At 38.8% G+C, this 26,952-nt stretch overlaps 2 protein-coding genes across 2 annotated transcripts in view; both read right to left on the bottom strand.

Annotated features, from left to right (window-relative positions):
- LOC115918841 (solute carrier family 43 member 3-like) overlaps positions 1 to 26,952 on the bottom strand; it is a 35,655-nt gene that overhangs the window by 2,994 nt on the left and 5,709 nt on the right. Inside the window, exons 2-5 of the mRNA XM_030992250.1 lie at positions 25,731 to 25,975; positions 24,342 to 24,523; positions 23,633 to 23,756; positions 22,331 to 22,423 (exon numbers count right to left, since the gene is read on the bottom strand). Of these exons, the coding sequence (XP_030848110.1) occupies positions 22,331 to 22,423; positions 23,633 to 23,756; positions 24,342 to 24,523; positions 25,731 to 25,913 (582 nt within the window). The 5' untranslated portion in view covers positions 25,914 to 25,975. The remainder of the gene's footprint in view (positions 1 to 22,330; positions 22,424 to 23,632; positions 23,757 to 24,341; positions 24,524 to 25,730; positions 25,976 to 26,952) is intronic.
- Positions 7,716 to 15,242, bottom strand: LOC100890566 (heparan sulfate 2-O-sulfotransferase 1). Its single transcript, XM_003730889.3, has 8 exons — positions 14,722 to 15,242; positions 13,353 to 13,489; positions 12,537 to 12,665; positions 11,819 to 11,901; positions 10,976 to 11,099; positions 9,776 to 9,867; positions 9,041 to 9,210; positions 7,716 to 8,783 (listed from the first exon to the last, which is right to left on the bottom strand). The coding sequence occupies exons 1-8, from the start codon at positions 14,846 to 14,848 to the stop codon at positions 8,629 to 8,631; spliced, it is 1,017 nt and encodes a 338-aa protein (XP_003730937.1). The 5' UTR covers positions 14,849 to 15,242; the 3' UTR covers positions 7,716 to 8,628.

The following is a 26,952-nucleotide window of genomic DNA, read 5'->3' as shown; positions in this document are numbered from 1 at the left end:
GATTCGAACCCCGGCGTACGTGGTTTACAGTCTTGAAACTTCCGGTCGTCACAAAAATTCAGACCTATGTCGCATACATCAAAGTGTGCCAAAGTCTGTGAGGGATTTGAAGCTAAATGGATCAAATACTGATCGTCATCAGTATGGGAGCTTGCAGGCTCCTCTACCATTCGCTGTTTACAAGGGGTCGGATAAACCCAACTTTGTTGGAAATCTTTTAGTAACGGACTTCTCAAAAGCCTTTGACTCAGTTGACGACACCATGGTTGTTACCAAACTTCTAGAAATTGGAGTTCGCCGTGAAATCATTTCATGGATTGGTGATTTTCTGACTAACATGCAACAGAGAGTGAAGTACCAGAATGCTGTTCCTGCCTGGAAGGGTCTATCCTGTGGTGTCCCTCAGGGAACACAGATCGGCCCGCTGGCTTTTCTCACACTTACCAACGATGCGCTAGGATCAACTGAGTTACATACTTGGAAGTATGTGGACGACCTTAGCATTGGAGAAACAATAATTGTGAATGAGCCACGTCTGCAAGAGGTCGCCAATGAGCTTGGGCAATGGGCTGACCAAAATATACACCTGAATGCGGCCAAGTGCAAACAATTCCAGATTTGCTTCAAGCGATCACAACCATGCAGAGCCACCTGTCATAACCTTAGGCCCGGAAGTTTTGGATGTGGTAACTGAGACAAAGATTCTCGGTTTCTGGATTCAAGATGACCTGAAATGGGAAAAGCAGGTTAAAGAGATGATGTCAAAGAGCAAGCAAAGAGCACACATTGTAAGTCCTACGTGCGGCCAGCTCTTGAATACGCGACACCGACCGGTGTGACACTATGAACTCACCAAGCAACAGACTAGTGACCTGGAAAAGATATAGAAGAGAGCGATGAGGATCGTTCTTGGCCCTCATTATGAGACCTATTAAAATGCTCTCAGGAAAACCACGATGGAAACTTTGGAAGAAAGAAGGCATGACCTTAGTACAAAGTTTGCCGTCGCATGTGTGCAGCCGCAAAGGTGCTCCGAATTGTTCCCAGTAAATGATACAAGTCATACCATGAATCTCCGTACAAGCAGAAATATACAAAATGTTCATGCCAGGACCAAGTGGTATCAGAACTTTTCTCAGAAAATTGTGTATATATCTGACAAGTCAGCCTCAGTTTAATCAATTCAATGGAAAATGCTGACGGTGATTATGAGGGTACTTTGGCAATTGATGAAATAGGAACAATTATGAAATAATTAGAGAGTTATGCAAATTAATATCAATTCGTGAAAGTACTAAAATGTTAATAATGAAATCCCACCTTGGCAATGAAAAAAAACAGAGTAACAGATCCACCATACATAGCGTTGATCAATGTTATAACGGTGGACTTCTGCCCTCCGAAAAGATTCGCAATCTGTTTGTAGAAAAAAAGAATCATCAAATGAACAGAAATGTTTTAAAGGTTCAAAGAATTTTAAGCCATTTGAAGCAAGATAATTAACACGTTATGAAAGATCTTGAAAAGTTTCTTGAATGACGATAATGGAAAAAGCGTCCCGGGTGCAACTAGTCTGATATCCCCTGCACACGAAGCGCCATTCGCTGACTCATGACTGCGCTGCCACTTGGTGCAGGTGGGGTTTGAAATCGTATGTATGTACACAGTTACACACGTATGTATGTGCGTGTATGTGCGAGTGTGTGTGGGCGTTAAAGCGCGTGTGGGTGATAAAGTGTTAATAAAATGCAAAATTTGGTGATCGTAAGTAATTGGATAACTGACCTGCATAGAAGAAAATAGCACGATGACTCCTCCAATGGTAAAACAGATGGTTCCGGGAAACACCAAAATAGAGTACGTTGGAGAACTGAATGCCATCAATACGTAGCCAATGAGTAGAAGGATACTATTGGTAAGATTTAAAAAAATAAAAGATATGAAGTATGACACAGCTGTAAAAAGACAAGCAAACACAAAGCAAACAAGTAACTTAAGTGATTGCAAAATGGTAGTTGACGGAATGAGAACGCATCAGAAGTAGACGTTTGTTAAATGCAATAGTAATTATAAGAAAACTAACTGTAACGTGTTCCAAATGAATTAAAATATCTTTTAAATTTCGCTTGGTAAAAAAGCAAGGAATATTTTATCAATGAAAAGCGATGTGTCTGTAATAGCACTGTATAGTGGAGACTCTGGACTCGCAGTTCGACTACTGCTTGGTCCTAACACTCTTGAGTAATGTGTTTTGCCCATATTTGTCTCTCGATCTTCCAGGTGTATTAAATGGATACTTGGTAATACAATGATCGCAGGAGAATGCAATATTATTACACATGTGGCTACCGTTAACCCTTTGGGAAAAAATACAAAATTATGTTAAACAATGAGCCGACTGTAAGCCTAAATTCATTTCCTAATGGAAAGTTTATGCTTCGAACCCTGACTACACTGTTCAACTGTTGCGTTGGAAACGTACCTCATGACGACGCGGGATAATCGGGTACCAAAGTAATCGAACATGAACCCAACAGGAAACATGCATGTAGCTTGCACGGCTGCACTGATAGAGAAGACGAGTTGTAGGCGACTCTCCTGTTCTGGACAAGATTCAACAACGCCTGATTTGCTGAGATTTTGAGCATCGGTAATATTGTTGAGCTATTGAAATGCATGGAAGATATAAAGATTGGAGGTGTCGTGGTAAAGCGATTCCTTTCAATCGAATATCAATCAAAGGGGTTTGGGCCCGAATCTCAACCCGGTCATAACGTGCTTTTGGAAAATATAGATCCACATTTATTTTGCAACTCTCCACCCAGGAGTGTATTAGCATCCGGTAGGATTGAAACCCATTGAAGTTTTCTCAGGATTGTGAGTATCCGTAAAATGGCGCCTTGATGGAATGGTCCCCATGGAGCTGGGAATATGCATACTTTGGTGCGGGCAAGCGTGATGATCGAATCACATGACCTTGATAGAAGTATATCTGTAGGGCGCTTAAGAGACATCGCCAATAAATCAAGTGCGATTTAAAAGACGAAGAATATTGCTATTAGAGTAATAGAGTCTACTTATATTCAGATGGCACACTGGTTTTCCGACATTGACTCTGGCGCCAATTGCTCTCCAAATTTTATTTTATTAATGATTTGCGGTTATGGTTAAAGGGGAAGTCCACCCTGAAATTAAGTTAGTTTTAATAGGAGTAGAAAAATGAGAGAAACAAGTCAGTGAAAGTTTGAGCAAATTCCGATTAAAAATAAGGAAGTTAGAATTTTTGAAGATGTGATCAATCAAACACAAATTGGCAACTCTATGACGTATCATGCGAGCTCAACTTCCATTTGCTCAGTACTAAAAAAATCTAAAATTTTCATTTTCCCTCAAGAAAACTTTCAACCATACATGCACCCTAAATATAATAATTGCAAATATGTTTCTATACTCCCCCTGCAAGGAACAAATATATATTCCGTCATCAATAACGAAGAAAACATGATTTTATGGAATATTATGCACAAAGCAAATGAAGGAGAGCTCGTATAATAAGTCACAGAGTTGCCAATTTGTATTTGATTGATCACAACTTCAATAATTCATAACTTTCTTATTTTCATTCAGAATTTGCTCAAACTTTCACTCACCTGATTTTCTTATTATTCTGCCTCTATCGAAACAAACTTATTTTTGGGGTGGACTTTCCCTTTAAGGTTGGGATATTTTGGTCCAGAGTTGTAGTTAGGAATTCGGATAGTGAAGATTAATAATGCTCATCACATGAGCCTGTGTCGTAAAACCTACAAAAGGATCAATATGAAGCCAGTCTTTGCCAGTGCGACCTTTGATGTACCGGCGGATTTTTATGGGGGGGGGGGGGGGGTCACAACCGAACCATGCTCCACGTTCGAAACCTAAAGGCCCGAATTCATAAAGGAGGTTTGTCGACAAACCTAGGTTTTCGTGCGTCATATGACGCGTTTCGACGCGTTTTAACAAACCAGGTTTGAGATCATATCTTTAATCTTAAAATGTGCTCCATGAGGTGATGATTTTCTTATTTGCCTGTCAGAGACCCAAAAAAAAATTGTTGAAAAAATAGGGGAAGGGTCTTTATTTGTTGGAGGGGGGGGGGTGGGGCTTGTCAACAATTTCAAGAATATTGTGCCCTCTCTATTAGAAAATCATGGATCCACCCCTGTTTTGTGAACAAATAGTAAGATTCTAGGACGGCAGATCCTGGCATTGCTCAGGAAATGCAAACTTTGAGAAGGGATGAATTTTCACAGTTATGTCGGGAAGATCAGGATAGGAAGAATATTAATATGAAAGTACGACTAAACATCAAATCATTCGTCACAATTAAATGACAAGCAAAAGTTTAACGATTGCATGATTGAAAGTTATTGAATGTGTGCCCCAAAGGGTTAATAAAATATAGGCCCAAACTGCAATTATTGACACAGGTATAACTATGTGCCTCTTACTTGTAAGGAAGATGTCGCATTTTCCCTGGTGTCGCTACATAATTCACTGAAATAGCCAAGCTGGATCAAGACAAAGACCAGAGAGGGCCAGCCAAAGATAATGCATCCGTGTATCAGATTCTCAAAACATGCAAATAGGAGAGCAAGGAGCCGCTCGATAATTAGGACAGTCTTCATCGTCACGTTGATTGAATTCGAGCCCGTTTCAGATAATAGACATCACTATCGTCATATGAGCAGACAAAGGTATTTGGAGACCTACAAATGAAAACGAAAATAGCAAGAAAACAAACACACAAAAACAAAGAAACAAACGCAAATCAACGCTCAACACGTTTGGACTCTCACGCACATGAAATCACTGAGCTATATACATGTGTTTATATATATAATTTTGTATATAAATATATGAACTGATTTATGGTTTACTTTGACCAAGGAACGAAATATGATTTACAGATTTTTGAAGGCAAGGAATATCACATTTTAGTCACATGACTTGTAATTATATCGGGTAATAAATTGATAGCATGTGGATCGAGATAAGAGAATAAGCGAAACCTACTCTATGAGTAAAATGCTCTTTCAGTTCAAGATTATGTTTCTAAAATGAATCCTCTCATTAGGGATTAAACTTGTGGGAAACTTCCTTTGCCAATTCAGTGAATTGTTAATACTTGACAGAGAGGGCCCCAAGGCAAACATAATGCACATATTCTGCCTTCATTATAGAGGGTTCCCTAATGATTAGTAATCTAACATGATACCATTATCTACCCCCTTTTTTGGGGGGGGATGTTTAAGAAGAAAAAATAAACCTACATTTATATACGCAAATTATGTGAATGTATTATACGTACATTTGAATTCAAAATAATTTGTTATAGTATTTAGCAATAATGGTCATAAACTGACTGACTTTTCTATAGTAGGGACTTTTAGATTTGCACGACGGAGAACGTGGACTGACCTTTTAAGGCGATGTGACGTCACTGCCAGTGCCTTAAAAGGACAGTCCACGTTCTCCGTCGTGCAAATCTAAAAGTCCCTAATAAACAACAACGGCGACGTCATGATGGAGGACAAAACCAAAGCAAACTCGTGCACTAGACCATGAAAACAATGACTTTTCATAGTCTGATGCACAGGTTGTTACAATGCACACAAAATCGGATCATACACCAAACCCAAGCATGACATAGAATTGAATTTTTTTTTTCTATCCCATACTTTTCAATTGAATTGATTTTTGTTCATGACGATTCCAGATGAGAATTTTGGAATTCTGGTTTTGACTATCCAAGGTTCACTTATTTGGATCAGTCTTACATGATACGGATATTCAATAGTGTGGGTTGGTGTATGCATGGACCTACCCCATGGTGTATGTGTGCAGGCTTGTGTAGTCATGTCAAATTCATCTCATTTTTTAAAATTATCCCCTTCTAATTTTTTTTTGTAATTTCATCACGGTTTTAACAATAATCTCATAATTCCTTTGTATATTGCCATGATTACTGACGTGCATCATTGGAATAATAAAACTTATTGAACGAGGAAAGGAACAAATATGTTAACATTGATTTCATGAACAAATATGTACTGGTAATGTCAAAGATTTTTTTTTGAGATTCTATTGAAGTAAAAATTACATCACTGACACAGATAATACCAAAGTTATAGTATTAACAACCTTTCTATCTCCGACACGACATTAACATACACTTTGCACTTAATACCCACAAGAGAAATGGGGAACCGGGAGATGACGAAAGCATTTGTGTTAGTGATTATCTATGCCCTCACGGTGACCATATATCGTAGGAATACTTCCCAGGGAGTGGAGATGGTGCACATTATGCGTGAATGAATCCAATGACAGGGGTAGAAATATATCTGTAAAGCGCTTAGACACGGTGTTCCATTTTAAGCGCTATATACATATCCAGATTATTATTACCAAAGGAAATGAAAGGGCAATGATTTCATAGAAAAGAAAGACTTAAGTATATTATGCCTGAATGTGCTTGCGTTGAGCAATTAAAGTGAGTTCTTGTGCAAGGGGGATTTATTATGAATATCATTTTAGCAGAAATGAGAAATGTAAACATAACAAAATAAGACTTACCAGAATTGTAATGTAAGTATTTTGAAGACTCTGTGATCTTCGGTTGCAAAGGTGCGATGACAGCGGTGACTTCCAATACCGCAAAAGTTTTGTTAGCATGTGTTTGTGCGAGTCGGAACATTGCCCACGACCCCCTGTTACCAGCAACACCCATATAGTCTAGACTCTTAGCGAGTAGTTTCATTGGAATTAATCGTAAAATTCCCCTCGCTAGCGTGTAAAAGAAAAATACGCCGCCAGGGAGAGGAGACTGCTATAACTAGCGTTCGCCATCATTATCATGGACCTATCATATCAAGGAGCAGAGCCGTCGGCACCCCCTCTCGTTGCGTATCACGATGTTCCTCTCCCTCCCCCTCTGTGGCCCGAATTCACAAAGGATGTTTGTCGACAAATCTTGGTTTTCGTGCGTCATATGACGCGTTTCGACGCGTTTTTACAAACCAGGATTGTAAAAAAAAACGCGTCATATGACGTACACAGAGCTAGGTTTGTCGACAAACCTTGGTTTGTAAAGAACAAAAGGAGGTTTGGCGAAACAAAAGGAGGTTTGAGCTCAAACCTTGCTTTGTGAATTCGGGCCATTATGTCTGTATGCGGGTCTCTCTCTCTCTCTCTCTGTCTCCACGTACAGTCCACATAGGCCAAGCTCGAACGTTTGCATTGTGTACTATTTTCATTCATTGAATGTAATCATCCGATGAAAAGATTTCATGAATTTGCTTTGATAAACAAAAATGCCTCGGCAAAATTTGATGATATAATTCAGGGTAGTCCAAAAGATACATGCAGACAGTGAATAAATACACATTAAAGCCCATATCCAATATTGAAAAACATCTTAAGACGCAGATATTTATTCTTTGACTCAAAGCGTACTTGGGAAAAGCCTAATTAAAGCCCCAAATATTGTACATTTTTAGTTTTTGTTCTTCGACACAATACGTTCATTTAAATTGCTTTTTTAATTTAATACCTTACGCCAAAAAAAATAATTAAAAATAAAAAAAACCGACTCGAAAGTCAAAATTACTTTTTTTCATTCAATCACAATGAATATATATTTTTTAAAGCAAATGTTATACAAAATAAAAAGCTAACAAAAGCAGTAAGATTGTTCAAATAAAATAAAGAAATGACAATTGGCTACGGAAATCAAATGTTCTCCTTAGATTTTTTAAAAGATAGGAAAAACAAATGTCAGAAACAGGTGTTTAACACCGTACCCATAAAGAGAAAGAGAGAGAGAGAGAGAAGAATAAAAGGAAGAATAATACGAAAACAACAAGAAAAGGAAGAAGAATAACCACACCTTGTAGTAATGTATTAGCCGTGAAATACTCTTCGTGTAATTTCAAGAGTACATCGTTGTAGGAAACTCATGCTTATATATGGTCGAAAAGATTCAGCTTGAAAGTGTTGAACATGTTTGTATTACTAATATATATATTGCTTATTATGGATGACACCATTGAGAGCTACATGGTGTACAGCTTCATGTGTCATTTTGTATCGAAACAGAATACTAAGCACTATCTGGCACTATTATGGTGACTTGTTCCTATTACAATTGCGTATCCAAGTCGGATTTATAGGACATGACTCGGCATTAGCACGAAGGAAAAGCAAAGTGCTAAAGAAACTGTTATCAATTTAAACAGTTTCTATTTGTAACTACAACTATGTGATTAGTTATTCTACGAATTGTTTGGCTCACGTATTGTCAATACATGTATTTCCTTATTATCAAACCAGAATTGCTTAATGCCAATAGTAAGTACATGTTACACTAAGTTGACCGAAGGCCAACGTCATTTCTTATATGAGAACAAAACAAAAAAATTATTAGTTGAATCCGACCTATAAAAAAAACCAAAACAACAACATTGATTTGGAATATGGTAAATTAAATCTATAGGTCTCTCCTGTATACATAAAATCTTCCTTTACTCATCGTCAGATTTACGAATATTGTTGATCTGTACGTCTGGTGTCCATCCATTCGGCATCTCATTCCAGTCCGAATCTGGTTTTGAGTTGCCTGAATTTTTCGTAGGCATATTCATACAATTCCACATCTTCTTTCATGATTTCCCGAGCTTTATCAACCAGCCGCGGCGACAGTCTTTTCTTGTCCCTCGTCCGGAAGAGTTCATTCCAGTTAGCTATGTGCATGCGAGCAAGAGAAAAAGCAATAGAAAATTATTAGAACATTTAGTGGATGCCTCGATGGCATGGTGTATAAAACCCCGGCATCCACTCTTGATTTGGCTATCGGTTACACAGTTAATGAGAATATGTATGTTTTCCGTTTGTTATATCCTTTACCAATTAAGACATTGCCCTAAAAATCATAACGATATGGAAATGACGATTTGAGTGAATGTAACTGTTATTTTGCAAAATCTGAAAACAAACTTACTGCCATCGTCATTTAATTCCTTGTAAGCCTTTAACAGTCCTCCTAACAAATCTGGCACAAGTCGCTCAATAATTTGAAGGGAAGTCTCGAATTCCTCAGTTATCCCTATAAAAGTGTAGTGCCGGTCGATGTTTTCCTTGGCTTTCTCAAGTGACCAAGCGTGATCCGTCCTACAAAGTAATGCAATGAAATAAAACGTGGGGATCTACCGTAAGTGAATTAATACGGTGGACAAAGATATATCTCCTTAGGTGAACAATCGATGAGGAAAGGGTAATCGGTAGAGTAGGTATGCAGGTGCATTCAGAATTAATGGTTACAAAAGGAAAAGTTTGATCCATAAAGATCAAGGGTTGGGACAAAGAGAGTAGGGGGTTATACAGCTATATTGAGTTGACTATATCAGTATCATCATGATAGTATACGATCATCTAAATGGTTTTGAGGCCATAAACAAATAAAAGCAAGAATTGATTCATATCAGCTATTCGAAGAATATATCTTCATGATTATAACAGGTATTAGACGAATAGAATTAATTACCGTGTGTCAAATTTTGTTGTTTTGCTAGTCAGCCCGATAAAGATATTAATAATGATGATATTTGTTTTCGTGTGATACAAGAACATATTGCTCTCGCTATGTCAATTTTGTCATAGCGAAAACATTGTCATAGTGAGAGCAAAACATTCTTGTATCACACTCAAAGCCGTCCGATATTATTTAAGTACTCACTGGCATCTTGATTCATAACCACAGAAAAGTATGTGCCAATTCCACCAGGGGCCGCACCAGACCAGGCCTTTGTTAACGCACTGTTCTAGAGTCTGCAGATCAATAGATTTTATATGTTCATTTATTTTCTACCAAATACGATCCGAACGTAATGTACTGTGTTATAATGCAAGACTGTATAAACTGTTTATTGTATAACGTATCAGTTTCTACAAAAAGTAACATCAAGGCTTACATCAAGGCTTACATCAAGGTAGTCCAGAATTTAGCCTATTTAATTTCGATCTCCACCACAACAACGCTACCACCCCTACTTACTTTCTACTAGCCGAAGATGGCGTGATCATTAAATTAGGACGCCCGACGAAAAACTGGGCTGGTGAGCATAATTATGAGTTTGTTGATAACGCATATCATTCTTTGAAATACTTACCGGAATTTTATAATACGGGTTCTTGTATAGTGTGTGTGTGTCACTTTTGACACTCATGGCGCTCATGCATTGTTACACCGGAATCACGGCTGTCATTACATCATTTTAAAGAATACAGTCATGCCAGGTGACAGAAGAAGATGTGGATGATTCCAAAGAATGATATGTGTGTAGAGATGAATATTTTGATATTGATATTATTTATTTCTTTAAAGGCACACTGTCCTACTTGTAGCTACTTGCTCCCTCTATATAGAAAACTTCCTCAATCGGTGCCTGTTAGTCCCCCATGATCCTCTTTTTCTTATGTTAAATGAGAGCTGAGTCAATGAGATGGTGGTCTAATCCCTTCTAGCTGAAGTAGTAATGCCTGCCTTTACAGCCTATCTGCACTAGTTTGGTCAGGAGTGATTAGACCTTTCTGCATGGTCACCGACAGGTGGTTATCTCATCAAATCAGCTCTGAAGTAACATACGAAAAAGGCGACCATGGGGGACCAACGGGTACCGCTTAGACATTGTTTGCTATATAGAGGACGCAAGTAGCTACAAGTAGTGCAGTGGGGCTTTAACTCTACCCATTCCCGTCCGCCGCGTCTTATTAGGGACTTTTAGATTTGCGTGGACTGATACGTGTGACGTCCATTCAAGGCAGTGCATTAAAATGACGTCGGTCGTAGCAATCCCCATTGTCTTCGTGCGAATCTAAAAGTCCCTGTTTATCATGCAACGGCGAGGACACATTCTAATAGTAATTGGAATCTTACCAGGTTGTCGTTATGGTGAATCGAAGGATCTTGCGCATAATCGCCGAATCTTTCATAGTAGAAATTCGATTCCATTCGAGCGATAGGCTCTCGCATAAAATTGATGTAGATCGGTGGATTTTCCCTTAATTAAATGTGTACAAAAAAATAAAGATAAAATGAAATTAGTGCCCTCCTAAAATCGATGAAGCAAGTGAAATAAATTCCTTCTCTCTCTGATACATGTAAAAGAAAATGATCCGAAAATTAATCGGCAGTCGAAATCGAAACGGCTACTGACGGCTTTTCAACCAAGGGGAAATTATTTAGTAAATGAAATGCAAGTCAACTGACACTGTAAATCCAAATCACCACTGCAGAATGTATACACAAAATACTTTAGTGGGCCCAAACATGAATACACATAAGTCTAGCTTTAATATTAGGACTACGTTTTCGATCAAATCGAGGATTTTAGTATTGAATACTTTCACTGCCTTATTATTATAGCTGGGACCAGACCAAACACCAAGGATGGTCGCAATGTTTTTAATTTTGTCAATTCCGCGATTCTTAACGTGGTCACAGAGAGACCAAATACTTTTTACCTTCCCATACATACTTTTTATAGACATAAAGAGAAATGAATTGTAAGCATCATAAGTTTTAAAGCGATACTGAACAGATGAACTTTCTGTCCTAGCGTACTGTTTATTGCACAGCGCCATACCATGGTCAACTTCCCAGGAGTGCATAACCCAATACTGCTACAGCTGACTAATATGGTGCTAGAGGCAGGAGGAGATTTCAGAAGTGCTTCCAGTGCAGTATGACTGAATATGAAGTACAAAATACAGATCTTACCAGATATCAGTATACGGGTAAAAGCTTGTGTGTCCATGTACAAAAGCCGGTGGTTTCAACTGCTGAACTTCTTCGATATTTTTCTGAAAAAAAGAAGGTCGTTTTACAATTTTACTGAAATTTGTTTCAGTCTCTGAAACATACGTATGTTTGAAATAATGGCATTTTTGTCCATTATGACGGTTGATACTTGATCATATTAAATAATCAAACTGATTGTAAAATTTGTGTAAGGCTTGAAGTCGGAAAAAAGCACGACCATCTAAAAAATGTCAGGGTACCATTCAACTAAACATCGACACCGTTGATGTCTCAGCATGTTCTCTGATACCCTAAGAAAGGAACATCCTAATGATAAATATAATCTGATGAATTTCGTAATGAATTCGTAAAAAAATTCGAAATTTAATCTGCACTGGGTCGCGATTTGAATATCCCTTCTACAGATAAGACCATTCCTATTCTTTCATGTCAATAATTTACTTATTAAAGCACAATGCTCACAATGAATATTAGCTGGCCGGAGGAGCTAGTGTTGCCATCCCCCAATCCTCCTTACCCCTCTCGAATTCTTAGCTACCAATATTCGGCCAACTGTACATGTATATTTTTTTTCGGCTAGCCGTAGAAATTGTACAATCTTCACAAAACATTACTTTCCAATATCTCGGATAATAAAATCTTATACTGAAATGCAACATATGGGTAAAAGTATCACCTTTTCGTATTCAATTCGTACAAGATGATCAGTCACGGATGTCCAGTTATAATCAAAAGCATTTAGGGCAGCTCGGTAAAGCAATCGACTACCAGTACGGGGCACATCATTCATTATGATTACGTGTTTCTGAGGAACAAAAACAAACAAAAAAACACGAAATGAAAAACTTCATTGATAATAACGTGTTTCTAAGGAACAAAAAGGAGGAAGTAAAATAAAAGAAAATGAAGAAGAAAAAAAAATCATGGATATCAATTTTATTATAACAATCGACTATTATAGCATTAGTATTATGTGTTGCTGGGATAAAAGTCTTTGATATTATCATATTTATATCTGGTTTTCACCAGAAAAAAATAGGGGGAAAAATAGGGAAAAAAGCAGTAAGATGTAGTCTATAATACATGTATAAAAGTTAAATGCATAGAGGACAAACACAAATTCAAAAAACTTTATCAACACCTTAGAAATAGGTATTGTCTAAATATATGTATAGTTAAACTGTTCCGATGGTTGATCAGAGAAAGAGAGACAGACAGAGAAGAGAGAGAGAGACAGACAGACAGACAGAGAAGAGAGGGGGTGGGGAGGGGAGGGGCTGTAGGACACTAGACACACATACACTGGGCAAATCTAACTCCGACATTCCTAAGTACACAAGAGTGCGCATATCAAATTATGTACGTGTGTCGAACCATCCTCAGGAATTATTTTCGAGCAAAAAGATTTAATTGCATTTTTTGCAGTTGCCCCCACCCCTGACAGAGAACCCTGGATCCGCCACTGTGTTCACAGTCTCCATCTAAAGTTTACCATTCCTTTAACAGTCTGGCCGAATCTTGGACCCGTCCAGCTGCTTGTCCTGGCTTGAGTCGTACGCGTGTTCACGATGGGTTTGGTCGGAATGTCATCCATTATTGATTTCATCATATCAGGACTTGTTTCCCCATCTGTTATGAAAAATGATATTATAGATATAATAACGTTGATCTCATGAAATTATAGCCTAAGTAAGACATTCAAGAAATAAACCTAATTGAGATATTATAAATCAGGTTATGAGGTTATACGAGCTATACGTGTAATGCCTTAAATCAATTTTCAGTCTTAAAGGTAGTGTAACATGAGGTGTTAAAGCGTCCAACTGGTTGACGATGTGGTTATCGATGGTCTCGTTGATGATGGTGATTAGACAATCAATGAATGTGATGATGATGCAGATAATGTCAACGATGTGGTGATGACGATGACGGTAATCAGCGAGTCAGCACAGCACAACGGATAACAGCGATCGAAGAAACATGCAGTGGTCGATGAAAGATAATGAGTCGATGATGGTGAGGTGATGACGATGACGATGATCAGCGTGTCAACACAACAGGTGATGGCGAGGTGATGACTATGACGATAATCAGTGTGTCAACACAACACAACGGATGATGGCGAGGTGATGACGATGACGATAACCAGCGTGTCAACAGAACACAACGGATAATAGCGAGATGATGACGATGACGGCAATCAACGTGTCAACACAACGAATGGTGTGGTTGGAAAAGACAGATGCTAAAATATGCTGGTAAGGGCGATAAACAAGTCTCTCCACAAAGTAATATAAAGAGAGTCGAAATTTAATCCCACAAAACGTTTGGTCAGCAGGTACACCGGATGAGGTCCGGGAAAGAAAAAGCCCTCGTCGGACGAACATTCGACATGCCAGTAACGACCTGTGTGTACAGATACAAATAATCCCTCTGATTTCCACATGAAAAATCAAGGCAAATCCCCAATCGCCACTGCAGCGTGATTGGCTGAAACACGCGCACAAAATTAATATACACGTATACGTGCTGTGCATCACAATGATAAATCTACATAACAATAGAAGATATTAACGAGCCAGACTAACCAGTTTGGACATGTCTGCAATGCCAGACAAGCGGAGTGTAGAAATACCACGTAAGGGAAATTTATTCTCCCTAGCCGCCATTTTGAAAATGGGATGACAATACTTACTAAACATATACAAATCAATGCAAAAACTCGTAAAATGTTAATAGACATGCACAACTTAAAAATCATGACATTTGGTCACTACGTGGGAAAAACTATCGGATAGATTAAATCATGAAATTTCGGTTTGAATTCATTTGGGACCTTGTAATATTAAATAACTGTTTACCTCTCCTGTGTCTGTCCTCAAGCACCTCATCGGCTGCGAAGAACCCGAAATCCATGGCGATGAAATAGTTGACGAATGCCCCGAGAAGGAATGCGATGGCAAAGTATGGAGATAGACATCTCGCCATTTTATTCTTCTGCAGATAATTTAAGGCTACGCCGACAAATTTATCCAACGATCTTACAAGCCAGTTTCGTCGCCGTCAACGTTTTGGTCCTTCTCTTTTGAAGATATCATAGGCGGTGTGTTAGATGCTTGATAAATCAGGTTTGGATCTAAGAGTTATTAATTAACCTTCTATGATGTTTCAAAATACACACAGGAGGAAGTCAACATGGTCATAGTATAAAAATTACAACATTGAAGGCCCTCCATGGATGATCACTGTATGCTCACTAATGCCGTTCGCAAGAATCCGCTTAAACTGCATTCAAATAAACCGGCTTACTAATTTATGCTTACTTTCTTACCAAACGTTTCTCTTGATAAATAAAGGGCCAGCCAGAGGCATTATATAAAACAGGTGACTGAAATAGTTTGTATCGAGAGGCTTCACAATAGCATATGCATAAATTTGGTTACATTCCAAAAATGCCCTATTGCAATACATTGGGAAAGAGGTATATTGTGTTACCTACATTCTGTGTATTGTCATTAGGAAAAAGAAATTCTTGTAATGAAAAGGCACTATGAACATGACTGACAAAGAAAGTGGACAAAATATACAGTTCCTCAGGTAGACAAAGGAACATCCCTTCACTGCTATTATGTAAAAATGTGTCATATGCATATTCACCCGTTCTACACAATTTTACAATATAGCAGTGAAGGGATGTTCCTTTGTCTACCTGAGGAACTGTATATTTTGTCCGCTTTCTTTGTCAGTCATATTCATAGTGAGGGTCACTGTACCATTTGGCATAGACCAGTTGTTGTTGATGTTGTTGGGTTTATCGGCGCTATCCACCGAATCCGATGATTTCCGCCAGGCTGTGTGTGAGGGCGTCTTGCTCTTACTTGCCCGGTGTGTGAGATAAAGATTTACCTTGGCCTTTGTTATTGGTGAAGTAAAAGGTTATGGAGGTCTTCCATTTAATAATAGTATGCGCATTTTATAATCGTCTGCCAGAATCTGACGGGTTCTTTATAGGCGCTGCACTTGATTCAAGCCGCCGAAGATGGCGTTATCAACGAACTCATGTAGTGAGTACATTTTTTGTTGGGTTCTCGAAAATTTAAAAATTTGCCGCCCCCCCCCCCTTGATCACCAGGGGGGCCTACCCTCCCCCCTCCCCAAAGGTAAAAAATCACGTGTTTTTACATGATTTTTTTCTCAAGGGGGGGGGGACCCCCCCCCCCCCCCCCCCCCCCCCCCCCCCCCCCCCCCCCCCTCCCCCTGGATCCGCCACTGTGTCAGCTATAGTTTTCTCCCTCTCTATCTCTATCTCTGTTTTTTTTTTCTCTCTCTCTCTCTCCTCTTCTTTCTCTCTCGCTCTCTCGGAATGTTTGGTGCCGTATCATTAGAGTTTGCCGTTCATGCTGTCCCACACCTCAGTCACACCGTTAAACCGACTCATCACCGACTCCAAACCAACAGAGTCTGGGCCCTTTGGGGGTGATGTAAATCTTCGTTTTGGTCTAGTATCGGTCTTGTGTCGGTCTCAATGACGTGACTGTGGTATAAGCCCCGATCAATCTTTGCATGAATATCCTAGTTCAATCAAACAAGGAATAAGTTTACAATAAACTGTGTCAATTTGGAATAAGTTTTATTTATTCTATACTTCTGCTAATGATCATGAAATTAACACTCCCGTGTTTCATAATTTACGGAACATTCTTTCACATTTTTAATTACTATGATTCAGGATTAATTATTTCCATATAATTTAGAGAAAATAATGTAAATGTTTGGTAAAATGTATACTACTTTGCACTGTTATTTTGCATGGAATGTAAATAACAATAACCAATCAATCAATCTTTAATGATGTGAATGTTATTTGAGTATGAACAAGATTTAATAGAAATCTACAAAGTAATATATAGCAGCAATATAATTTATTTGCAAGAGACATGTAATCACATTGATCAAGAATAGAAAATTATCGCAATGTAATCAAATTTAACGCACAAATCTTTGTTAAGTGCAATGTTACCAAACAAATTAATTCAACTGTAGGCTGTTACGAATTCAAGCGTCACAACGCAAATTGCATGCATTACGTGTTGTCAGGTACAGTCCATGATGTGTGTCCTACCTAGCAACAATTAATTCATGCAATTCGCATTCTGACTATTGAATGATAATTATTCATTAGAGGTGAATGAATTGATTTGTGACGAGGCACTTCACAAAAATGTGTGCATTAACTTTGATACCACTTATCGTCGGCTGCGATAGTTGATAATACGTGAATCTTACGACTCTCTTACGAGCAGTTGACGAACCTCACGGCGTTATTTTAAAATGTTGTACGTACCGAATGTTGAATCATGACATTAGTCACCAAAAGAAGAGAACAACAAATTCTGAATAATTGTGAAACCCTCTTTGTTTTTAAACAAACTTTTTTAAAAGATAGAAAAAAGGGGGAAAGACATGTTTAAGACCTTTAGAACGACAAAACTGTTTCGAAAAGACTCATTGATTAGGATGTAAATCACCTTTTTATATAATGTTCCGAATTATTTTGTTTGAATAGACAAGTAAACCACTCTGTAAAGTTATATTCTATGCATAATGCCGTGACAAAGCCAATTTTCCACATTTTGTTTCTTTTTAACCTGAACATTTATATCATCGTGATATTTATGTACTGAGAAGAATAGACGACTATTATACTTCCCAAATATTCATTCGTCACTAAAAATTGTTATTTGGGAATAAAGGCACCATACTTGAACGTAGAATGGGGCCAAATTATATGAAAGTAAATCTATAATTTAAAAATCAACTGCATCATTAAATATATTCAATATAAGTGCTTAAGATAGATGGTATTTAAATGAATAATTATGAATAAGTATACTTCGAAATAGTTTTAAGACACCCAAACTAACTTTAAAACCACATACATGGACATATCTGTGCATTTTATAGCTCAGTATGTGTTTCTTAGCGACAAAGCGAGTTTCTAGCCGGGGGGGGGGGCACTTTGCGAATTAAGAAGGCAATAGGTTAGTAGGACGGTGCGGTATATTTTGCTCCCCTTTCTCTATTCTCTCTCTCTCTCTCTCTCTCCCTCTCTCTCTCTCTCTCCCTCTCTATCCCACCCTTTTCGCTATTCGACTGGGGGACGTGCCCCCCATAACTCCAAACTTCGTGACTGATGTTGATGACAGCTCACTACTTGTTGTCCGTTGAAGTTTTCCGTTTACTGAGAACGTAGAGGGCAGCAGGTAAGGTGAACGTGAATACATCACCAATTATGAATGCAATGGTAACCTGCATGGGATGGTAATATTAGGAATTGTATTAAAAAAATATCAGGTCGTAAATCATTTTCAGTATGTTAATGTGAAATTATTAGAATAAAAAGATAATATATGTGATATAAAATACACTTCTTATATCATGTACATCTGGTTATAACATGACAACTGGCGAAGACCTGGGGCCCTTTTCACAAAGCCTTTTTTCAATGACAAATAACAAACATCAGTGACAACTCCGCTGATAACCAATCAGAAGCAAGGATTTCAGTAGCTTATAACAAAAACTGTCATTTGTCACTGATGACGAGTTTTGTGAAACGCTGTGTGATGAGACATGCATGTGCCCTCTAGTTCCTTCGACACTGGTAACAATTGCAACTTTAAGTCGTTAGCAGTCTCACTGGGTTAAATAATAACCATTTTTGCTTACCCAGAAAGGGTCATCATCGAGATATCTCCGGAGAAGGATGAAGATTGGGTACTGAAGAAACGTGAATAATCCACTGATGGTTCGAAGGGCACCGTATACACTTGTGAAATACTTCATTGGAAATCTGCGACGTCAAAAAAGGATAAAAAGAAAGAGAATTTGATTCACAGTGTTTAATAGGGGCTTGTTCCATGGGTTCATGGGTTCATGGGTTCATGGGTTCGAGCTCCGGCGCGAAACTGCTTGTTCTTTGACAGGTGTTTAACACTTTGCAAGATATTAACCGACATTTGCCACGTTCTCTCCACCCACGTGTTAAATAGGTATACTGGTAAGAGGGGATTACTATGAGCACCGTCGGTAACCTAGCAGGGCCAGGCACCTTGAGCACTTTGCGTGTTGGGTATGTGTACTATAAAAATCATCCTATAATTAAAAGTTGCTATTTTTATTATTATTATGTTTTAAGAAACTTTCTGAACAAAGCCTTTATACGTGACACTCTATGCTCCTACCATCTATTACAGCGTCACGTCATGTCCGATACGACACTTAACGCATATTTTGATGACCGTTTGTTTGTGGCCACTTCCACAGATTCATCCTTTAAAAGGCTATACCATGTCAACATGATACTTCTAGGAAATATGCAATAATCGATCAGATCACGACTTACACCACCGCTACAACCGCCGACCCGACTCCGAAGAGTAGAGACTTCATTACGAGAATGAAGATGAAAGTCAGATACTGGAGTCGAAGGTTTGGAATCAGAAGACAGATGGAGTAGCCAATTGAAGCTACAGTGGTTATGGCCAGAGGAAGACAGCTATCTCGCATCTCGGCGTACGGGCCTCTATCCTTTGGTTTCTCTGCGAAATGTCATAGAAAATTGAGCATTAGTCATGAAGTGGTTTTTATTCGTGTTCTATTTCTGTAACAAGAATTTATGAAAACGTAGGTTGAGTTAACGCCCTTCTGGCTTCCAACACATTAGTATTTAGAAGGTACATCATTAACGGATAAAGTGCAAAGATTTACTAATATTTTAATATAACTAATGCTAAAAGATTTTTTTTTAATTGCGCATTAAACAGAAATACTGAAAATGATCTTCTATATCGATGGTCTCATATACTAATATGCAAGTAAAACACCAATTTCGGACACTCACCCACACACGACACTAAAATTCACGCACACCCACACACCCACACACAACACACACACACGCGCGCACACAAACGCCACAAGCACTCACACACATCAGACGGCCGGCACCCACATCTTTTCGCATTTTCCTCTAATCACACTAATTAACAGCCACACTAATACAACCTCACATCTTTATTTATTTATTAATTTATATATTTTATTGACTGGTTTACCTATCTACCTTTTTATCTATTACTGGTTTATTGCAATGAGCGAATGGCGGCCAATGATTCGCTGAACTGTTCACAATTTACATGATGAGGATACATTCAATATAACTACATGTACAATGCCAGATACGATAATATAAAAATAAGACGGTCAAAATATGAATTAAGACAGCCAAAATAGTTAATGAAGAGTAAGAACACAAATCATGGAAACAAATCATCAGAGTAATGGAATGTATATGAAAAAAGATCATCAGTCTAAGTTGATGTGATGGGAAGTCAAAAAAGGATCGAGAAAAGGGGCATAAAAAGGCAATATCAGGCGAGTTCAAAGGCGCAATGAACATTAACATATGATTTCTTCCATGGGACCAATCAAAAATAAATATTAATGACATCCACGATTCACAAAGCTTATCACCACCACTATGTCAGGTAAACCTAAATGCACACACACCCTCTTTGCTCGTTGTGCTCACCTACACATAGTGAACTGACTGTACTATCAATTTGAAGTGCATAATTTGACGTTGGATGGTACACTATATACTTACTGGATTTCGAACACGACATCGAGATGCTATTCCTATCCATGAGAAGACCACCAAGAGGACCAACGATGATGGTGAAGAACTGTGTGATAGCGAAGACGTTTGTGTACCAGCTCACTGGATAATACAAAGAAATGATAAACTAATAACCCCAAACGAGAACGGTGATTATAATGACGACGAATATGGCTATTAAAGGTGATCCCACAGTCGGCCCGGGCCTTCATTTTGTCACAAAAAGTTTGGGCTTGGGTTGCAAGTTTTGTATTTCCATTGGGTTTGATGTTAGATTTAGCGTTAGAGTTGTAATTGGGATTAGGTAAATAGAGTTTTGTTCAGGGTTGGTGTGAGAAATTAGATAAGCATTGATAAACAAATGCGACAAATGAGTGCTCTTCTATCATATATATTCTGTATTAAAACAAGGACGAAAGCAGGGACTATCACGTGTACTTTTTCTACTACTATTACTACTACTTCTAATTCTACTGCCAATATTTCTACCTACGTTACCTGCTCCGGTAATTGTACTTAATACATTGATATATAATTCCCACTTCCTGATCCAAAGTGTTCCAAATGAAGAATGAAATAACAAAATCATTGTTTTCAACCAGGATGCAGCTTGAAATGTAAAGGTAACCCTAGCAGGAGCGGATCTGATACATTGGACCCAGTTGCAATTTATCACTGAGAAGCAAGCAAGCAAGCAAGAAAAAAGATCTCTGATTTAGGGGGACTAAATTTGGAGGGAAGGGGGGGGGGACCTATAACAGGTTCATATTTTCTTTGCTGAGCATAAGGTATGGCACATTAAGGTTTGAAATGGGGCACTGGCCACTCTGTGCCACCTTAATTCGCCATTGACCGTAACCATACTTGATTTGCCTACCGAGATCCTCATCACCGTTGGACAGTCTTGTCAAGAAGAAGTTTAGGGTTCCAAACGTAAAGAGAACGTCCATCTCCAGAAATGCCTGCCAGAGAAGTATCAGCCAAAATGGCATCGACAGGAGGCACGACCCGAGGCTTCCATACTCCTTCTTCTTTCTTTCCTCAGCCTCGGAGATGCCACCGTTGACCGTCTCACTTTTTGTATCCATTGCAATTGACAGGCTCATTCTCCGACCTTCATAACTACTACTTTTCCTGCGTGCCGAACCCACGCTAGTCCGCCTGGAGTACTCATTGACACCCATCACCTCGCTAAATGGGTCCTCTGCGTACCCTTGGTTGTCGTATGCGCAATCTTCTGTCGCCTCTGTAGGGGTCCTGGGGGTGCAACAGGTGATAAGTCTGTACCCTTCTGGAAGAGGCCAGGGAATATACTTGGTAGGAAGGACGAGGAAGGTGTTGATGTTGAGAAAGACAACGGAACCGGCCAAGATGAAGAAGAGAAGGTTGATCGAAAACCCGGCATCGTGCACTAGCTAGACAGTAAAGGTGATTTAATCTTTGGTTATAGACTATGACCGAAGGATAAGTTTTTTAACAGCGATAACGACGTCAACGACAACAACAACAATAACAGCAAGTATAATGATCACATTAATGATGATATTAATAATTATAATAATTATGCCACAACCAATGATAATAATAATAATAATAATAATAATAGTGTGGTCTTATATATATATGACAATTAAGTCTTAGTTCAATGTAATCAATAAACAATTATGACGTTAATTATGTGGGTTCTTTGGTAACTGATGAAATAAAAAAATAATAATGAAATGATTAGAGATCCATGCAAATTAACATAATTTCGGAAAAGTACTTGAATGTTAATAATATAATCCCACCTTGGCAATGAATAACAGAATGACAGATCCACCATACATAGAGTTGATTAATGTTATAATGGTAGACTTCTGCCCTCCGAAAAGATTCCCAATCTGTTTGAAGAAAAATCATCAAATGAAAAGTAATGTCTAAAGGTTCCAAGTGTTTGAAGCCATTTGAAGCAAGATGAGCACGTTATGAAAGACTTTTAAAAAGAAATTGTACTTTGTATCTGGTATTAACCAATCAAGGAACGCCAAATGATTGTTCGATTCTTAGTAAAATAACTCATGCCCAAAGTAAAAAGTCAAAACAAAAGGGCTCCTAAAGTAAATGACTGCTGCGTCAGGGTTTTACCACAAATGTTTATGTGCGCTCGCATCGTGTTTTAAGATTATTATGCGGCTTACGTGCGCCAGTTCCGTTGAATCTGTATACCTACACTAGGCCAACAAACCCTTTGATACGTCCGTGGTTAGAGATCTAGTGGTTAGAGTCTAGATTGTGTCGGTCTATTTATATTTTTCATTTTTCAATCATGTATGTATTCCTAAATTATGCAGGCGTCACACTGTCCCCAACAGCCGAAGCAAGTACGATGCCTGCAAAAGGTCACACGAAGAAATGCACTTGTATTAAAGTAGTTTACCCGCAGTCCACGCGAAAGCCACACGATGGCTACACGACGTCGTATTGAGAGTACAATGCGTTCGAACTAGGTCACGAAGGCGTCACGTGACCTCCCGATGGTAAAAACCTTCGGCCGACCGTGGAAAATTCAATTGCTTATTGATGATTTTGGGGACCAGAACAAGCTGACCAGAACACACAGTACATTTCAACTTTATTTCTTGCCACATGGAAAACGCTTGAGATATTCAAATTTGGCTGTCTTCGCCGACACCCTAGCCTTTTGACAAGGCCTCGTGACTCTGGCTAAGCGACTGAGATGAGTCTAGATACCCCGGGTGAACGCGCGACCGAGTGACGAATGTCACGAGGCCTTTTGCAAAGTGGGTTTCACTGCTCCGCATGAATTATTCATAGATACATATTAGCATGCCAAGCTACCGACACCCTGGTCCCATCTCTATGTCATCGTACTACGATACGCAGGCATTACATGCATCCCACACAGATGGCACGACTTCCGACAAAATATACCCGTCAAATTGCGGTGCCAACTGGGGTTTGAAATGTGTGGGTGCGTATGTTTGTGCGTGTTTGCTTGCGTGTGTGTGGGCGTGAACGTGCGTTTGGGTGGTAAAGTGTTTGGTAATCAAATGCGAAATTTGGTGATCGTAAGAGATTGGATAACAAACCTGCATAGAAGAAAAGAGCATGATGACTCCTCCAATGGTAAAACAGATGGTTCCGGGAAACACCAGAATAGGGTAAGTTGGAGAACTGAATGCCATTAATACGTAGCCAATGAGCATAATGATACTATTGGTAAGATTCAAAGAAATAATTCAAAGATAGTTAGTATAAAATAGCTGTAAATAGCTTAAACAATCAATCAATTAAAAAAGCAAACTAAAATAACAAGAAACTTAAAGGAGCGCAAAATGGTAGTTGATGGATTTAGAACGCATCAGTATTAGACTTTTTATTTAATGCAGTGGCAATCATTAGAAAATTTCCAGTCTCTTGTTCGAAATGAATTAAAATGTTGTTAGTATTTCACTTCGTAAAAAGCAAGGAGTATTTTGTCAATGGAAAGCGATATGTGTTTAATAGTACTGTATGGCGGAGGCTCTTGACTCATATAGTTCAACTATTGCTCGACGTTTACAAAGGTGTTTTGCCCATATTTGTCTCTCGATCTCCTTCAAGGTGTATTCAATGGGGACCTGCAGCAATACAAGGATCGCAGGAAAGTGCAATATTACTATACATGTTGCTACCTTTTGGAAAAAATACCAAATTATTTTGACAATGAGCCGACTGTAGGCCTATATTTCTTTCCTAATTAGCAGTTTATGCTTCGAACCCTGACTACACTGTTCAACTGTTGTGTTGGAAACCTACCTCATGACCACGCGGGATATTCGGGTACCATAGTAATCGAACATGAACCCAACAGGAAACATGCATAAAGCTTGCACAGCCACAGTGACAGAGAAGATGAGTTGTAGACGACTCTCCTGTTCTGGACAAGATTCAACACCGCCTGGCTTGCTGAGATTTTGAGCATCCGTAATATTGTTGAGCTATTAAAATACATGCAAGATATATTGAATCAAATTGAATTGAATTTATTCACCTCTTTCATAAAAACATACAAAGGCAAAGAATACAATTCAATATTTCTTGCAAACATAGATAAGCCAATAAAATGGAAAAACACTAAAGGAAATGACAAAGTGGTTGGATCATTAAAAATGTACAGCAACGTATAGGTAGATGATCCTAAAAATTCACACACAAAAAACAAAACGATGAGAGGTGTCGTGGTATTAAAGCAGTTAATTTCACTTGACTTTCAATCAAATAGGTTGTGGGTTCGAATCCCAGCCCGGTTATAACGTGTTTTGGTGAAGTATAGATCCATATTTGCAACTCTCCACCCAGGTGTGGGCAAACTTAATGACTCACATGACCTTGGTACTTGTATATCTGCAAGGCGTTTAAGTTATGGTCACAACCCCCAAAAGTAGCCTGCTCGGCGGCCGGGCGGTGAGTTTTCAGCCGATTTCGCCCGGGCACGGAGGCGGCGGGTGACCGGCCCCTGCTTGTTTTCAGGGTATCGCTTGGTCGCCGCTGAAAAATCCTCGGCGCCCGGGCGGTAGCCGCCCAGGCACCGTCCTAATCGAGCGTTCGTCCTCGAGCGATTTAGGGTAAAAATCGAAGCCGCTAGGTCAAAGTCTATTCTACCTCGGATCAGGGGATCAAAATAGTCTTTGCTAGCGTGACCTTTGATGCACTGACGGATTGGGGGAGGGGACACAACTGACCCATGCTCCACATTTGGAACCTAGAGAGATCATGCCTTTAGTTCACAAGTCTAAGACTTTCAGTTTGCTTGTCAGAGACTCTCAATCCTAATAGTTTTCGTGTTTTGGGGGTTTTCTTGGGGGAGGGAGGGGGCTTATCAACAATTTCCAGAACATTGTGCCCTCTCTATTTAAAAATCATGGATCCGCCCCAGTTGTATAACCAAATAGTCCGATTCTAGGACGGCAGATACTGGCACTGCTCTGGTAATACAAACTTGAGAAGGAATGAATTTGCACAGTGTCGTAGGAAACATCTTCCAGAGGATATCGAGAAAAATACTTTTATAAAAGGACCATTATATATAAAATAATTGGTCATAATTAATTGACAAGAAGAGTTCAGTTATTGAATGCGCATCCCAAAGGGTTACTAAACTCTGGGCCCAAAGTGAAATTATTTACACAGGTATGTGCCTCTTACCTGTAAAGAAGATGTCGCATTTGCATTGGTGTCACCGCATAATTCACTGAAATAGCCAAGCTGGATGAAGACAAAGACCAGTGAGGGCCAGCCAAAGATGATGCCACCGTGTATCAGATTCTCAAAACATGCATATAGGAGAGCAAGGAGCCGCTCGATAATTTGGACAGTCTTCATCGTCATGTTGGTTTAATTCGAGCCCGTTTCAGCTAATGCCAGTTGAACAGATAAAGGTAACGAGAGACCTACAAATGAAAACGATAATAGCAAGAAAACAAAGAAACAAACATAAATCAACGCTTAACACATTTGAACTCTCGCGTATATGATATTACTAATTTTGGAAGGCAACAATATCACATTTTGGTCACATAACCTGTATTTATATCATAAGATAAGTTTGTAGTTTTTGGATCGAAAAATAATAATGCTACGCTAGGAGAATAACCGAAATCTATACTGTATGAGTAAAATGCTCTTTTAGTTCAAGGTTATACTTAGGTAATTGTTACGGAGTAAACTAGTGGGCATTTTCCTTTGCCAATTCAGTGAATTTTTAATATAACATGAAACCTGGTATATTCAAGTTCACGTAGCAAAACGAAAACTGTAACCCGGTTATATCTACCGATCCAAAAACAACCAACAATATCATTGCACTGTGTATATTGAATAGAATTATAAAAGGCCTCGCTCAAGTTGTTGATGGAATAGTCGACATAGAGGGCCCCCGATGCACAGTATGTATTCCACCTTCATATTTTCGCTGGATTATCTTGCATAAAGAGAAAAGGGATTGTATTATTTACCGAGGGTTAAAGGATGATCATGTATGACAAGAGATAATACGTCGTTTTGTAAGGTTTTCAATAGACCTTGCCTCGGGCATATTATAATCTCCTTGTGAGAGATCAACGCTATTCAGGTTTTAATAATTGCGGTATGTAAGGTCAACAGTACACCCACCGATCGGAATAACGAAGTTGCGGATATGATGTAAGGCGCACATGATTTTGAAAAAGACATAATAATGGTCTGATATTTTATAAGTCCAGTGACTAATTGTTTAGTAACTTTAAACTTATATTAAAAAAAATAACAATCTTCAGAAGAAATGTGCACAAATTCCACTCCATTGCGTGGGCTACTATCATACCTTTGAAAGAATAGTGAAAATATGTAATCTTCATAATATTGTATTGCCATTATGCCCACGAATACC

Source organism: Strongylocentrotus purpuratus, unplaced genomic scaffold (genome assembly GCF_000002235.5).
Source record: "Strongylocentrotus purpuratus isolate Spur 01 unplaced genomic scaffold, Spur_5.0 spur5_scaffold_2, whole genome shotgun sequence".
Taxonomy (NCBI): Eukaryota; Metazoa; Echinodermata; class Echinoidea; order Camarodonta; family Strongylocentrotidae; genus Strongylocentrotus; species Strongylocentrotus purpuratus.
Note: the sequence above shows the minus strand (reverse complement) of the source record. Positions and strands in the feature narration are given on the sequence as shown.

Bases quoted from the DNA above. Each gene is read 5' to 3' on its own strand.
- LOC100890566 (XM_003730889.3), bottom strand. From the start codon at position 14,848: ATGGCGAGATGTCTATCTCCATACTTTGCCATCGCATTCCTTCTCGGG. The intron at 12,666-13,352 runs GTAAACTTTAGA...TTTGTTCCTCAG, and splicing joins GCCAGACTGTTAAAGGAATG to AAACACGTAATCATAATGAA. The intron at 8,784-9,040 runs GTAAGTTTGTTT...GCATGCACATAG, and splicing joins GGAATTAAATGACGATGGCA to CTAACTGGAATGAACTCTTC.